This window comes from Phacochoerus africanus, chromosome 5 (assembly GCF_016906955.1).
Source record: "Phacochoerus africanus isolate WHEZ1 chromosome 5, ROS_Pafr_v1, whole genome shotgun sequence".
NCBI lineage: Eukaryota > Metazoa > Chordata > Mammalia > Artiodactyla > Suidae > Phacochoerus > Phacochoerus africanus.
In genome coordinates this window covers 20,399,522-20,415,459 of record NC_062548.1, presented here as the reverse complement: position 1 = coordinate 20,415,459, position 15,938 = coordinate 20,399,522, and the positions used below count along the sequence as shown (strand labels likewise).

Genomic DNA, 15,938 nt, shown 5'->3' with positions numbered 1-15,938 from the left:
ATGGTAGTTTGGCAGATTATTTTTTTGGGGGGTGGGATGAAAATATTTAGAAGATACTCTAATTTGAACACACACACACATTTTCACAAATGCAATGTCCTCACTTGTATTCTATGGGGAGCGGGGATGGAAGGATGGGGCTGGGTGGGGTGTGGAGTGGGAGTGGGTTGGGGGCGTTGTATGGTGAATATAGAGATAGACCGAAGTCCATTATGGCCTGGGAAGCATGCTGTCACGTAGGCCACTGATGAGATTACAGAATGTGTGGCATTTACTTATTGTCACGATTTCAAATAAAAAAAAATCAATATTTTCCAATTATATCCAATGGTGTATTAAACTGACTTTGTCATATTTCATATTTCACCATCCCAGAAGGAGCAGGGGGAAAGGGTCAGAAAAGCACATTAGACGAGAAGATGAAGTCTTTTTTATTTTTATTTTTTATTTATGTATTTTCCGCTGTACAGCATGGGGACCAAGTTACACTTACATGTATATGTATTTTTTCCACCCTTTGTTCTGCTGCGATACAAGTATCTAGACATAGTTCTCAGTGCCACTCAGCAGGATCTCATTGTACATCCATTCCAAGAGCAATAGTTTGCATCCGATGACCCCAAGCTCCCGATCCCTCCCACTCCCCCCTGCCCTGGGCAGCCACAAGTCTATAAGAAAATGAAGTCTTTACAGCCATTCGTCATCATGCTCCTCCTGTCCCTTGCAGCATTGTCCATTCCGAAATTTGGTCATTCATTCATTCATCGATTTCAGAAATATCTCCCAATGCCTGCTCCCTTCCAGGCACTGTTCCAGCTGTGGGTAATTCAGTCATTAAAAAAAAAAAAACCAACCAAAACAGACAGCAGTCTCTGACTTCACAAAGCTGATATTTAGTGAGGCAGACAGACCACATCAGCAAAAAAACGATCAGATAAGTGCCACGCAGATTAAAGTAGGGAGGATTAAGGGCGAGTTCATTCTGAACAGGTCGGTCCCTTTAAACCGAGATCTGATTGATGAGAAGGAGCCAGCGTGAGAAGATGGAGGGGGTGAGGACAAGGGCTCAGAGGCAGGAAGGGACCCTGAGTCCAAGGAACTGAAGAAGGACTCGGGGGCGGGGGGCTTCAGAGATGCGAACACGGAGGGAGGAGGGAAATGTACCAAGTGAAACATCCCAGAGGGTCCATCAGGCAAGTGAGATGGTCCGATTTCTAGATGGCCACCGTGGGAAAAGCCAGCAAAAGTGGAGGGAGGAGACCTAGCCGGTGGCTCTTGAAAGATGACAGGGTTCACAAAGGTATGATGGAGAGGAAGGGGACAGATTCAGGATGTGTTTGGGCACCAGAGGTCAATGGAACTCACTGAGATCCACAAATAGCTGTTTCCGGGGGAAGAAGCCACTGACTGCTAAGTATCTACTATGTGCAGAACACTGTTCTAAGTGTTTCCCACGTACTATCTTAACCATAAAAATGGCCTGACCTGGAGTTCCCGATGTGGCTCAGTGGTTAACGAATCCGACTAGGAACCATGAGGTTGTGTGTTCAATCCCCGGCCTTGCTCAATGGGTTAAGGATCCAGCGTTGCTGTGAGCTGTGGTGTAGGTTGCAGATGCGGCTCGGATCCCACATTGCTGTGGCTGTGGCATCGGCCGGTGGCTACAGCTCCGATCCAACCCCTAGCCTGGGAATCTCCATATGCCGTAGGAGCAGCCCTAGAAAAGGCAAAAAAAAAAAAAAAAGAAAAGAAAAAAAGGGCCTGACATGGAATTGGAACTATCAGGTGTCCTGAACAGGTAATGAGTGGCTGAGCCAGCCAGGCTGACCCAGACCCTACCCTCGCAGCCACTGCCCAGCCTCGACCCCGGACTCTCATCTGATTACGAAACCGGCCCCCAAAATGCATGGCTTCACATTTCGAAAGCAAGCCAATGCGTGGAACGGTGTGCAGGTTATAAATAACCTTTTCTAGCTGCCAGCTGCTGTTTAGGGTTGGAAAGGAAAAGAGGATCTTAGCATGACTTGTTTATCTCGGGGAATTTGGCAGTCAACTGGGTCCCTGGGAATTTGAGTTAAACAGAAAATGCAAAGGCAGAGTGACAGGGATATTGTTTGGGGCTTTCAGAAGCCAGGATGTGACTTAAAGGCCCAGAACCAGCCTGGAGGTGCACGGGGCGGGGGATTGAAGAGGAAAGCGTCACAGCGCGCCCAGCGTTTGTTTCCTTGCCTCTCAGCCCTGCTCTTTGTCTAATAGGTTTTTGTTATTATGATGAGATTTCCTGAAAGAGGTCTTGCTTCCCCACCTCCACCCCCAAAGGGTCCTGGGCAGCACGTTAAGAAAATAATGGGAGGACTGGGAGATTCTCCTGTCTTCTGCCTAATTATCTCTTAGGCTGGAACTAGAAGCCTGTTTTCTCTTTCTCTTTTTCTTTTCACCACCTTAACCTGCAGCACATGGAAGTTCCCAGGCCAGGGATGGGACCGGAGCTGCAGCCACAACACCACCAGATTTGAGTCACATCTACAGCCTATGCCCCAGCTTGTGACAACGCCGGATCCTTAACCCACTGAGTGAGGCCAGGGATCGAACTCGCATCCCCAAGGAGACAACATTGGATCCTTAACTCACTGAGCCACAAGGAGATCTCCCTAGAGGCCTGTTTTCTTAGGCCCGTCCGGAGCTTTGAAAAAATTGTAATTACTTGTCCACATTTAAAAATAAGAAGCTTGGAGTTCCCGTCGTGGCGCAGTGGTTAACGAATCCGACTAGGAACCATGAGGTTGCGGGTTCGGTCCCTGCCCTTGCTCAGTGGGTTGACGATCCGGCGTTGCCGTGAGCTGTGGTGCAGGTTGCAGATGCGTTGTTGTGGCTCTGGTGTAGGCTGGTGGCTATGGCTCCGATTAGACCCCTAGCCTGGGAATCTCCATATGCCGCATTAGCGGCCCAAGAAATAGCAAAAAGACAAAAAAATAAAAATAAAAATAAAATAAAATAAAATAAAAATTAGAAGCTTTCAGAGTTCCCGTTGTGGCGCAGTGGAAACGAATCCGACTAGGAAACATGAGGTTGCGGGTTCAATCCCTGGCCTCACTCAGTGGGTTAAAGGATCCGGCGTTGCCGTGAGCTGTGGTGTAGGATTCCGAGTTGCTGTGGCTCTGGCGTAGGCTGGCAGCTACAGCTCTGATTAGACCCCTAGCCTGGGAACCTCCATATGCCGAGTGAGCGGCCCCAGAAAAGGCAAAAAGACAAAAACAAAAAAAGAAAAGAGAAATTTAGAAGCTTTCACATAAAACTGGACTTCTCTAGAAAAATCTAACCCAACACAACTGAGCCCTCATTCCTGCATGGAAACCCATGGCTGGAGACAGACAGTGATTCCTCATCAGGCTGGGCTGCCCTGTTCCCACCCTGCCACCTTCCTCTGCCTCATATGTCTCTGCAGAGGCTGTAGGTGGAAGCCAGGTCCAGATTCAGGAAGCCGGGGTTGGGTGGTGAGGACAGTGGGGCCAGGAGCTCCCATTCCTGCAGTTGAGGAAGGGCATTCAGGCAAGGCAGGCCTTAGGGTGTGATAAACACTGGATTAGCTGCTAACGAACCCAAGTTTGCTCTCTTTTTTTTTTTAGGGCCACACCTGTGGCATATGGAGGTTCCCAGGCTAGGGGTCCTATCGGAGCTACAGCTGCTGGCCTCCACCATAGCCAAAGCAACGCCAGATCTGAGACATGTCTGCAACCTATACCACAAGTCACAGCAGTGCTGGATCCTTAACCCACTGAGTGAGGCCAGGGATCGAACCCGCAGCCTCATGTTTCCTAGTCTGAATCGTTTCCGATGCGTCAGGGCAGGAACTCCCCAAATTCTTTCTCTTGGCTGTTCTGTAACCTTGGGCAAGTTGCTTTGCTTCTCTGGGCCTCAAAGCTTTGCTGTTACACATGAGAGGGAATCCCAGGAGCTCTCACCTGGGGAGGAACCTGACAGTGGCAGGTGCCTGTATGCACCAGAACACCGAGAGTTCCGCACAACCTGTCGGGATAGGTCTCAATCTTCCTTTCTTGTTTTCTGTTTTCTTTTCCCTTTCTCTTCTGATCTAGCCATTTCATACACAACTGCGCCCTCAAATAAATGAGCAGGTCACCCCCAGCCTCCTGGCTTAGCTCAGAAACTGTTGTTTCCATTTCCAGAAATCATATTTTGCCATCATTTCATTTTTATCTCTCACACATGACAGAATGAGCTCTTAAAAGAAGGCAGTTTGGAGTTCCCGTTGTGGCGCAGCGGAAATGAATCTGACTAGGAACCATGAGGTTGCAGGTTCAATCCCTGGCCTCGATCCGTGGGTTAAGGATCCAGCGTTGCTGTGAGCTGTGGGGTAGGTCGCAGACTCGGCTCAGATCTGGCGTTGGTGTGGCTGTGGTGTAGGCCGACAGCTGTAGCTCCAACTTGACCCCTAGCCTGGGAACCTCCATATGCCTCAACTGCAGCCCTAAGAAGCAAATGAAAAAAAAAAGAAAAGTCATTCTTGTGCATGTACCTTCCAGGTGGTTCTTTGTACAAATAGAACCAATATGAACATATAGAGGAAAAAAACTTCCTCTTTCATAGACAAAAAGTTGAACAGGACATCAACTTTCTGCTTCTTGAGTTTTTCACTTAGCATATGGTTGTCTTCTAGGCTTGCTCTTCTTTCATCCAGTATTCCATTCCATTGTGTGGATCTGCCATATTTAGTCAGCCAGCCCCACTGATAGACCTATGAGCCATTTCTAATATTTGCCATTGCAAATTATGATGCAGGAAATGCCTTGTGCGAGCATTTGCTTCCTGTTTGTAGAGGTATTTCTCCCCCGTAGATGCCTAGAAGTAACATTGCTAGCTCAAAGGGATACTGCCAAAAGCCTTTTTTGAGGATGTTGTCAAAATCCCCTCCAAAGGGCCTGTGTTATTTTGTATTTCTCCCAGCAATGCTCAAAAAATGCCTGCTTCACAGCTCTTGCCAGCAGTATATTGTCAAACCTCTGGATTTCTGCCAGTCTGATGGGCTGAGACTAAGTGGCATCTCAGTGGGGTATTTGTCATTTAAATTAAATTATGGAGGTATATAAAATGAGAGCAAAGCGAGCCCTCATATTTGACTTTTTTTTTTTTGTCTTTTTAGGGGTGTACTCATGGCACACGGAAGTTCCCTGGCTAGGGGTGCAATTAGAGCTGAAGCTGCCAGCCTACACCCCAGCCATACAATGCCAGATCTGAGCTGCCTCTGCGACCTACACCACAGTCATGGCATCGCCGGATCCTTAACCCACTGAGCGAGGCCAGGGATCGAACCCACATCCTCATGAATTCTAGATGGATTCGTTTCCACTGTGCCACAACAGGAACTCCCTAAATCCTCTAGGAGTCCAAAGTCTATTAAAAAGCTGCATCACAGAAAGAATCCCTCCCCTGTACACTTTTGCCTTCTTGGACTTCTCTTTAACCTGACTGAGGAGCATTGTAGCCTAGTGGTTAAGAATGCAGGCACTGGAGCCAGATTTACAGTCTTAATTTAATGAATTAAATCAAGGCTCTGCTCATTAGCTGGGTGATATTATACAAATTTTCTAACTTCTTTGAGTCTCCACGTGCTCTTCGGACAAGTAGGATAATAATGGTCCCTATTTCTTTCCTTCTTTCCTTCCTTCCCTCCTTCCCTCCTTCCCTCCTTCCTTCCTTTCTTTCCTATTTTAGGGCCACATTCACGGCAAAGGGAAGTTCCCAGGCTAGGGGTCCAATCGGAGCTACACCTCCCGGCCTACACCGCAGCCACAGCAACACAGAATCTGAGCCGCATCTTGGACCTACACCACAGGTAGGTAATGCCAGATCCTTAACCCACTGAGCAAGGTCAGGGATTGAACCTGTATCCTCATGGATCTTAGCTGGCTTTGTTAACTGCTGAGCCATGAAGGGAACGCCAGTGGTCCCATTTCATAAAGTAGCTGTAAAGAGTAAAGGAGTTGGGGAGTTCCCGTCTCGTGGCACAGTGGTTAACGAATCCGACTAGGAACCATGAGGTTGCGCGTTCGTTCCCTGGCCTTGCTCAGTGAGTTAAGGATCCGGCGTTGCCGTGAGCTGTGGTGTAGTTCGAAGACACGGCTCGGATCCCGAGTTGCTGTGGCTGTGGCGTAGGCCAGCAGCTACAGCTCTGATTGGACCCCTAGCCTGGGAACCTCCATATGCCGAGGGAGCGGCCCTAGAAAAGGCAGAAAGACCAAAAAAAAAAAAAAAAGAGTAAACGAGTTGGTTTGCATGCTTAGCGGGGAGCTCAGTTCCTGGCGTATAAGAAGCCCTGCTAAGGTGCGCTCACTGGATTAGGAGGCTGGTGATAATGACAGTGGTGGTGATGATGGTGGCAAGAGAGGTGCTGATGCTGGGGATGATGGCGATTAGGGTCACCCTGAGCCCGACCACTTACGAGCTGCATTTCTCTGGCCTTAAGCAAGCAGCTCAGTCACTCATCCTCTGTTTCTCTGGTCTCCATTGGTTTGTACTAATGGCTTTAGCGCCGCTCATCAAAAGCAAGAGTCAGCAAACTGCAGCCTGGGGGCCAGATTTGGCCTGCTACCTGTTTTTGTGAATAAAGCTTTATTGGCACCCAGCCACACCCATTTGTTTACATATTGTCTGAGGCTAGTTTCATGCTCTTTCTGAGTAGTTGCACCAGAGACCTTGTAGCCTCATGACCTTATGGCCAAAAAAAAAAAAAAAAAATTTACTCTCTGGTCCTTCACAGGAAAAGTTTATCAACCCCCTAATCTACTTTTTTTTTTGTCTTTTCAGGGCCGCATGTGCCGCACATGGAGGTTCCCAGGCTAGGGGTCTAATCAGAGCTGTAGCCACCGGCCTACACCGCAGCCATAGCCACCCAGGATCTGAGCCACGTCTGCGACCTACACGGCAACGCCGGATCCTTAACCCACTGAGCAAGGCTAGGGATTGAACCCACAGCCTTATGGTTCCTAGTTGGATTCGTTAACCACTGAGCCCCAATGGGAACTCCTATTAACCCCCTAATCTAAAAGAGTGTTTGTGAGGATGCCAGGCGATGAAGCTTGTGCCTAGAACCTGGCCCATAGTAGGCAACCAGTCCAGTGGAGCTGCGTCAACTAATTGGTTAAGCTTCATGAACTCAGTGCCCCGTCCTTGGCCCCACCCCTGCCCGTCTCCTCCTACCCGGAGAGGAAAAAATAAAGGGAATAATTACACCACCAATAGTTTAATTAGAAACACTATAACAGGAGTTCCCCTGTGGCTCAGAGGAAACGAATCCGACTAGGAACCATGAGGTTGCGGATTCGATCCCTGGCCTCGCTCAGTGGGTTAAGGATCTGGCATTGCCGTGAGCTGTGGTGTAGGTTGAAGATGCGGCTTGGATCCCGTGTTGCTGTGGCTGTGGTATAGGCCGGCAGCTGTAGCTCCGATTGGATCCCTAGCCTGGGAACTTCCACATGCCATAGGTACAGCCTTAAAAAGCAAAATAAATAAATAAACCAATGAATGAATAAATAAACCCATCGAACATTATGTTTGACATATGGATGTATTTTATCACGCACTGTGCCTTTCCATATGCACCAAATGCTACAGCTGCACATGCGTCTACATCAATGGATATAAAAAGCTGTGTCCTGGAGACTGTACTTTCCAGGAGGTTTCAGACTCTTTTTCAAGGATAATTTTGACACTGATTTTCCTTTGCCTGATGACTTCAGAAGCTAACAGCCAAGGAAGCTGCAACTGCCCTCTAAATGATAGCGATGAATGTGATTATCTGCGTCGAGAGCAAAGTAAAACTGAAGCGGCAGAAGCTTCTAACCATTGAAAATTAATCCTAAGTGCAGATAAAATCTCTCAGAAGGCGTAAGTGGGAGAATGGTATTATATTTACAAAAATTCAATGCAGCCACTTTTCCCCAGGCACACATCTGTTTTACAAAGTGAGGTGCACACGTAGCAGTTACATTTGGCCTTATTTACGGGTTCCTGACTGAAGCTGGCAGGTCACCTTGCAAAACGCAGAGGAACACCCCCTTAATTTTGCAAGCAGCATATATTGGTATTAATGTCACCTTCTTCCCCGTTCCTGAGTTGCTGGGAGGATAAAATGAGATCTAGGCAGGAAGGTGCACAGAGAAGCCAAGTGCAGAGGCAGGCACCGTGTGATCCGATGCCGTCTGTCCTTGGGGAGAAGGAGCTGTCTTCACATTGAGCCACCTGAAGGAGAGAGGGGCTCCATCGGGTGAGGATAGAGGCATTAGAGAACAAACGTGCATAATTAGAGCCAATTATCTTCATTGGAAAATAAGCAAATTCTTTTCCAATGTAATGAATAAACAAGCTTCCAATTAACTCCAGTAGAAAGATTTGCTTTCAAATTTCCCTGGTTAAGCTCTCCGTTCTTTGTACTAATATTTTCTTTTGATGGCCCACCTTTTTTTTTTTTTTTTAACTGTTCTTTATTAGTATAACAGAACTTTAGAGATGGAAAGCAAACCCAGAGGTGTTTCAGGCTCATTCTCATTTAAAAATGGGAGGGGGGTTAAGGAACCCGACTAGGATCCATAAGGATGCAAGTTCCATCCCTGGCCTTGCTCAGTGCGTTAAAGATCCAGTGTTGTCTTGAGTTGTGATGTAGGTCACAGATGCTGCTCGGATCTGGCGTTGCTGTGGCTGTGGTGTAGGTCAGCAGCTGCAGCTCCAATTCAACCCCTAGCCTGGGAACCTCCATATGCCGCAGGTGCAGTCCTAAAAAGTAAAAAAAAAAAAAAAAGGGGGGGGTGGGGGGAGAAAATGCAGCCCAGAGAGAATCTGTTGGGTCCTGTGACTTATCTAAGATCTTTTTTTTTTTTTTTGTCTTTTTTGTTGTTATTGTTGTTGTTGTTGTTGTTACTATTTCTTGGGCTGCTCCCGCGGCATATGGAGGTTCCCAGGCTAGGGGTCCAATCGGAGCTGTAGCTGCCAGCCTACGCCAGAGCCACAGCAACGAGGGATCCGAGCCGCGTCTGCAATCTACACCACAGCTCACGGCAACGCCGGATCCTTAACCCACTGAGCAAGGCCAGGGACCGAACGCGCAACCTCATGGTTCCTAGTCGGATTCGTTAACCACTGTGCCACAACGGGAACTCCGGGGCTATTCTCTGTTTTACTTCATGCACTTTATTTTTTTAGAACAGATTTCGGTTCACAGTGACAATTCAGTGGACGGGGAGTTCCTTGCTGGTCTAGTGGTTAGGACTTGGTGCTTTCGTGGCTGGGTTCAATTCTTAGTCTGGGAACTGAGATCCTACCTCAAGCTGCTGTACACCTTGGCCAAAAAAGAAAGAAAGGGGAAGAGGAGGGGGAGTTCCCGTCGTGGCGCAGCGGAAACGAATCTGACTAGGAACCATGAGGTTGCGGGTTTGATCCCTGGCCTTGCTCAGTGGGTTAAGGATCGGGCACTGCCGTGAGCTGTGGTGTAGGTCGCAGACACGGCTCAGATCCTGCATTGCTGTGGATCTGGCGTAGGCCGGTGGCTACAGCTCTGATTAGACTGCTAGCCTGGGAACCTTCATATGCCTCGGGAGCGGCTCAAGAAATAGCTAAAAAGACAAAAAAAAGAAAAGAAAATAGGGAAAGAAAAAGGGGAAGAGGAGGAAGGAAGGAAGGGAGGGAGGGAGAAATTGAGTGGAAAGTACAGAGTCCATACGTATACAACCTCCCCCACTGTCAACATCCCATATCACAGTGGGATGTTTTCCTGGGCAATTTGTCATCTTTAAACCCTAGGTTCTTTGTCTTAAGGCCAGCACCCCCTAAAAAACAAAAAACAAGCATGCAAGCACACACAGAGAGAGAACCTACTCTAAGTAGGTGGCTGTGGATGGCAGGCAGTTGGTTTCAGATCAGTTCATTCTGTCTTTTTTTTTTTTTTTGGCTTTTTTTTTAGGGCCAAACTTGCAACATTTGGAGGTTCCCCGGGTAAGGGTCGAATCAGAGCTACAGCCGCCGGCCTACAGCACAGCCACAGCAACGCTAGATCTGAGCTGAATCTGCAACAGCTCATGGCAACGCCGGATCCTTAACCCACTGAGCAAGGCCAGGGATCGTACCCGCAACCTCATGGTCCCTAGTTTGATTCGTTTCTGCTGAGCCACAATGCGAACTCCAATGCCGGATCCTTTAGACCATTACACTGGACTTGGGATTGAACCCATACCTCCACAGTGACCCAAGCTGCAGTTGGATTCTTAACCCACTGTGCCACAGCAGCAACTCCAAGGAATCCTTTTATAATGGACGCTTCCATCAAAGTGGTGAAAACTGCATTTGGAACAACTTATTTAAACATCACAATGTCGGAGTTGCCGTCGTGGTGCAGTGGAAATGAATCTGACTAGGAACCATGAAGTTGCAGCTTTGATCCTCGGCCTCACTCAGTGGTTTGAGGATCCTGCGTTGCTGTGGCTCTGGCGTAGGCTGGCAGCTGTAGCTCCGATTAGACCCCTAGCCTGGGAACTTCCATGTGCCACAGGTGTGGCCCTAAAAAAGACAAATACACAAAGAAATAAAAAATAAATAAACATGATGTCCATCTGTGGACTGTATGTATACCTTCAATTGTTAGTCTTCTAGTTTTCCCGGAAAAGCAACAATTCTCTCTGAAACTGCCCATCACGAGACATGCCCATCATCAAATGACGACTGCTGATTCACACCTGCACCAGCACCTCTGTGGCGAGTTGGGGGGGTTTGGTGCAGCGTACTGACACGTTCTCATCAAAGGAGATGGGATACGTGCCGGGGAAGGCATTTTATATAATTCCAAACAATTTAATAAAAATGTAATTCGCCTGGGAAAAACTACAGTCTGTCAAGCCCTTGCAGAGTGCAGATAATGTTCCAGATTAAAGAGTGGAGGCTTTGTTCATTATAGTCCAATAATGTGTGTGTGTGAATTACCATTTTGTTGCCCGTCGGTCTATTTTCAAGAGTAAGCCATTTTCCCATTATCATAATAGACGACATTTTCCTAAAATCATTTGATTATGATTGGTCCCGTCTATTCGGTTTGCAAATAAAAAGCTTCTGCGGTGCTTAACTAGCTGTCTTTTTTTTTTTTTTTTTGTCTTTTTGCCATTTCTTGGGCTGCTCCCAGGCTAGGGGTTGAATCAGAGCTGCAGCCGCTGGCCTACACCAGAGCCACAGCAACTCGGGATCCAAGCTGCATCTGCGAGCTACACCACAGCTCATGGCAACGCCGGATCCCAACCCAGTGAGCAAGGCCAGGAATCGAACCCGCAACGTCATGGTTCCTAGTCGGATTCGTTAAGCACTGTGCCACAATGGGAACTCCTTAACCCCTAGCCTGGGAACCTCCATATGCCGTGGGAAGTGGCCCTAGAAAAGGCAAAAAGACAAAAAACAAAAAAAAAACAAAAAACAAAACTAGCTGTTTTAAAACAGCCTTAATCTCTGGTTCTGCTTTTGAACTGCTACAGGTCAGACCCTGCGGAAGGCTGAGCGAAGCCGGTCCTGCTCCCGGGAGAAGAAAGAGGTAAAGGCGTGTCTGGTGAGGGCTGATGGGAGACAACTTGATGGACGAGACCCGAGGGAGCAGGCCGGGGATGAAGGATTCTTGGGCTTCCTGTTCTTCTCTCTGAGTCTCAGGCTTGAATCCGTGACCCAATGATGGTTGGCAATGGGCGTTATCATCCCAGGGTTACTTGTAGTAATAAACTCTTCCTGAATGTGTCAGTCCCCTTTGGCTGCGTAACAAGTCACTCAGATCATAGTAACTTAAAACAACCATGGATTTAGGTCATGATTCTGTAGCTTAGCCTTTCAGGCTCGGCTTCCGCGGGCAGTTCTACTGATGGGTCAGGCTCTGCTGGGCTCACATAGTGATTTGTGGTTAACAGGCTGTGTTGTCTAGGGGCTACCTGAGCATCGGTTTGGACGCTTTATTTCTCGCCAGTGTCCTCCCATCCTCCAGCAAGCCAGCCAGGTTTGCTCCCATGGAGGTTCAGAGGTTCAAGGGAATGAGATTGGAAGATGCAGGAACTCGTGAGCCCTAGCCTGGCGCCGTTGGCATGTCTTCCAGTTTCTATTCTTTTTTTTTTTTTTTTGTCATTTGTCTTCTTTTGGGCTGCATCCTCAGCATATGGAGGTTCCCAGGCTAGGAGTCGAATCAGAGCTGCAGCTGCCGGCCTACACCACAGCCACAGCAACGCGGGATCCACGGGGGCCAGATCCTTAACCCACTGAGCGAGGCCAGAGATAGAACCCGCCTCCTCATGGATACTAGTCGGGTTCATTAACCACTGAGCCACAGCGGGAACTCCTGGCCAGTTTCCATTCTTTAAAGCAAATCACAAGATCAATGCGGTGTCAAGGGCTGGGGAAACAGGCCTCACCTCTTCATGGGAAGAGCTACAAAATATTGTGGCCATGCTTGAAATTTACCACGCTGAGCTCACCTGTGCTACGCCAGGCACCAGGGCCAGGACTCAGCGGTGGATGGGAGATAGTCCTTGATCTCGGGCTGTGCCCAGCATCCTTGGAAGCCATGAGATCATTGCAATACAGTGTGAGAAGTGCCAGTACCTCGAGAAAAGGACAAAGGGTGGAATTTCAATACCTACCTCTGCCAGTGGTATCAAGAAAGGCTTTGCAGAAAAACTGATTAAAGGCCGACTCTTGCAGGACGAGTTTGCCAGTCCAAGTAAACAGCAAGGTCAAAGGCAGAGAGAAAGGAGAAAGGAAAGTTGCAAAATCACTGAGCCAGAGGTGGGAAGTGGCCGCCGGGACCCACAAATTCCTCAAGCCTTTTTGGTCAAGCCCCCAGCTCGGGAGAGTTTGCGTTTCGGTCTTATTATGATGCTTTGTTTCCAGGCTAGGGGTCCAATTGGAGCTGTAGCCAGCAGTCCACGCCACAGCCACAGCAACACCAGATCCGAGCTGTATCTGCGACCTACACCACAGCTCATGGCAATGCCAGACACTTAACCCACTGAGCGGGGCCAAGGATGGAACTTGCAACCTCATGGTTCCTAGTCGGATTCATTAACCACTGCGCCACCACGGGAACTCCGAATTTCAGTCTTATTTAGCAGCAGATGGGAGCAGGGTTGTGTGTGAAAGCTGGTGGCTCATCATAAATATCGACCAATCCTGAAATTCATTGCCACTTAAGTGCTAACACTTGACTGTCGAAGAATCTGATTCCAAAGACAAATGGATGCGAACGATGGCCTCTGGAATGGATAGGCACTGAGATCCTGCTGTATAGCCTGGGGAACTCTGTCTAGTCCCTTGCGATGGAACATGGTGGAGGATAATGTGAGGAAAAGAATGTATATATATGTGTGAATGGGTCACTTCACAGTACAGCAGAAATTGACAGAACATTGAAAATCAACATAGTAGAACAAATAAAAATCTTAAAAAAAAAAAAAAAAGGCAAGCAGGATCAGGATCAGCCAGGTCCAAGAGCCCTCAACTGGCCACAAGACTTGATCCTTCTTTTCGCATCTCGAGATTCCATTTCCTTGGTCTTGGCCTCACCCGTGGCCAGCTCTGAGGAGCAGGTCGGGGTTGACTGCCAGGGGCCTTGTGCGCTTTGCTGTGACTTTCATCCGCTCCCCTGTGGCCTCTTTGCTCAGCTGTAGCCAGAGCAGCCAGTGCGGCTTTCCTTCTTACTTAATCAGCCTACCTGGGGCGAGGACTGGGAGAGAACTTAGGAACTTTGATGTTGCTGAAAGGACTTCAGTGTCAGCCCCAGTGGGCACTCTTAAAGCTGAGCTTGAGCGGATGTTCCCACTCCTTTTGGGTGGGGACGATTTTCTGGAGGCAGGAGCAGGTAAGCCTGTCTCTACAAAGTCCCTCCAGACCCCTGGGGGTAGAGGAGCCAGAAAGAGAGTGAGCACAGGGAGTTCCCATCATGGTTCAGTGGTTAATGAATCCGACTAGGAACCATGAGGTTGCAGGTTCTATCCCTGGCCTCACTCAGTGGGTGAAGGATCCGGCGTTGCCGTGACCTGTGGTGTAGGTTGCAGACGCGGCTCGGATCCCGTGTTGCTGTGGCTGTGGTGTAGGCCGGCAGCTGCAGCTCTGATTCGACCCCTAGCCTGGGAACCTTTATATGCCGGGAGTGTGGCCCTAAAAAGACAAAAAGACAAAAAAAAAAAAGGACAGAGAGAGTGAGCACAGGTCTGCTGTCACCTGGTCTCCCTCGATGAAGTGACCAAAGGTGGGGACCAGGCCTCCCCCCACCCCCCACCAGGCCAGGGATGAATTATTCAAACCTAATGGAGACCTTGGGTCACCGCCTGACAGCATCCCATTTATCCGCACTAAGAAATAATTTGCGGGAGATGCTGAAGCTGGGCGGCTGGTAACCAGCTGAAATACCTTCCTCCCTTCCTCTCTCTCCTTGGCAACAGGACTCCCCTAATTGCCGCTTACCCGGATACTCCCATCATGCCAGTCGCCCCAGAGCGTTTCAGATCCCTCTTCTGCAAAAAGGCTTGAAGTGAAGGAAAACAGAGAGTGGGGCTGTTTATCGCAACATCCAAGTTTAACGCTGAAAGATGTTTAAAATCATTTCAGGCCCTCCCCCCCAAAAAGGGGACTGACTCTCCTAACCAGGCTTTTGTTTGCTTAGAAAAACGAGAGAAAGAAACTCAGAGCCAGCTGCCAGGACACTCATCTTGATAGACGATAACATGCCTTTCCGCCCACCTCCTCGTTCTGCATCCCTCCCCGCTGTCGTCTGTAAAATCTACGCTTCCTGACACTCTGTGCCTAACACAGGAGGCCAGGTATAGAGGAAGCTTTGTCCCCGTGAAAGGCAAGAAGATAAACTGGTTAGAACAAGCAGACAGGGGGAGTTCCCGTCGTGGCTCGGTGGTTAACGAATCCAACTAGGAACCATGAGGTTGTGGGTTCGATCCCTGGCCTTGTTCTGTGGGTTCGGGATCCGGCGTTGCCGTGAGCTGTGGTGTAGGTTGCAGACGCGGCTCGGATCCCGCGTTGCTGTGGCTCTGGTGTAGGCTGGCAGCTACAGCTCCGATTCGACCGCTAGCCTGGGAATCTCCATATGCCACGGGGGCAGCCCAAGAAATGGCAGAAAGACAAAAAAAAGAGAAGGGACCCAGATAAAGCTCCAAGTTGGGGGCGGGGTGCTGGAGGAGAGAAGACTTGCTCAAAGAGGGGGCTTTAACAGAGGCTTTGGAAAGGTTACAGTCCTTTCTGATCAAGGTATCTTTGATGGTTGCCTTGAAGTCAGTAGCTATTCTCCCGTAGCTGGTAAAAATAGCTTCCACCTCATCTCTGGCCAGGATTCATGGTTCCTGCCTGTGGAGATTATATAGTGTTTATGGCCCTTGGTCATGAATTATTAATGATTTTGAAATTGCGGTCATTGTAGTTTACTCAAAAATCATTAGAAAGTAAATTTATCGTATGGTGTTTAAAAAAAATAAGGAAACCACCGAGCGAAGAGGAGGAAGAAATCTTTATCCATACCCCCGCCCCCCCACGAGGGTCCCTACCGATGGCCTTGACATCCTGGGGCTCACGGGCAGGGTGCTGGGGACGTTTCTTTCATGGAGCCACGGAGGCCCCAGGCAGCTCTGTGAATTAGTGTCCACCATGTGCTTCTGCCACAAATCCTTATCATGTGACCCCTCCCACCCCATTTGATAATTCCCACCTGGAGATGGGGGATACAGAATAAAGGCAGTAATGAAATTACCTAGCATAATGCCTAATCCAGGCTAAACAGTCCAGAAATATTAGTTGCTACACAATTGTAATCATTCCTTAGAGCATCTAGAATTTTTTGTTGTTGTTGTTGTTGTTGGTCTTTTTAGGGCTGCACCTGTGGCATATGGAGGTTCCCAGGCTAGAGGTCC

At 48.6% G+C, this 15,938-nt stretch overlaps 1 protein-coding gene across 3 annotated transcripts in view; it reads left to right on the top strand.

The window, feature by feature from the left end:
- KATNIP (katanin interacting protein) overlaps positions 1–15,938 on the top strand; it is a 218,146-nt gene that overhangs the window by 11,542 nt on the left and 190,666 nt on the right. For all 3 annotated transcript variants that reach the window (XM_047780241.1, XM_047780240.1, XM_047780239.1), the window contains exon 2: positions 11,523–11,578. In XM_047780241.1, coding sequence (XP_047636197.1) covers positions 11,523–11,578 — 56 coding nt within the window. The remainder of the gene's footprint in view (positions 1–11,522; positions 11,579–15,938) is intronic.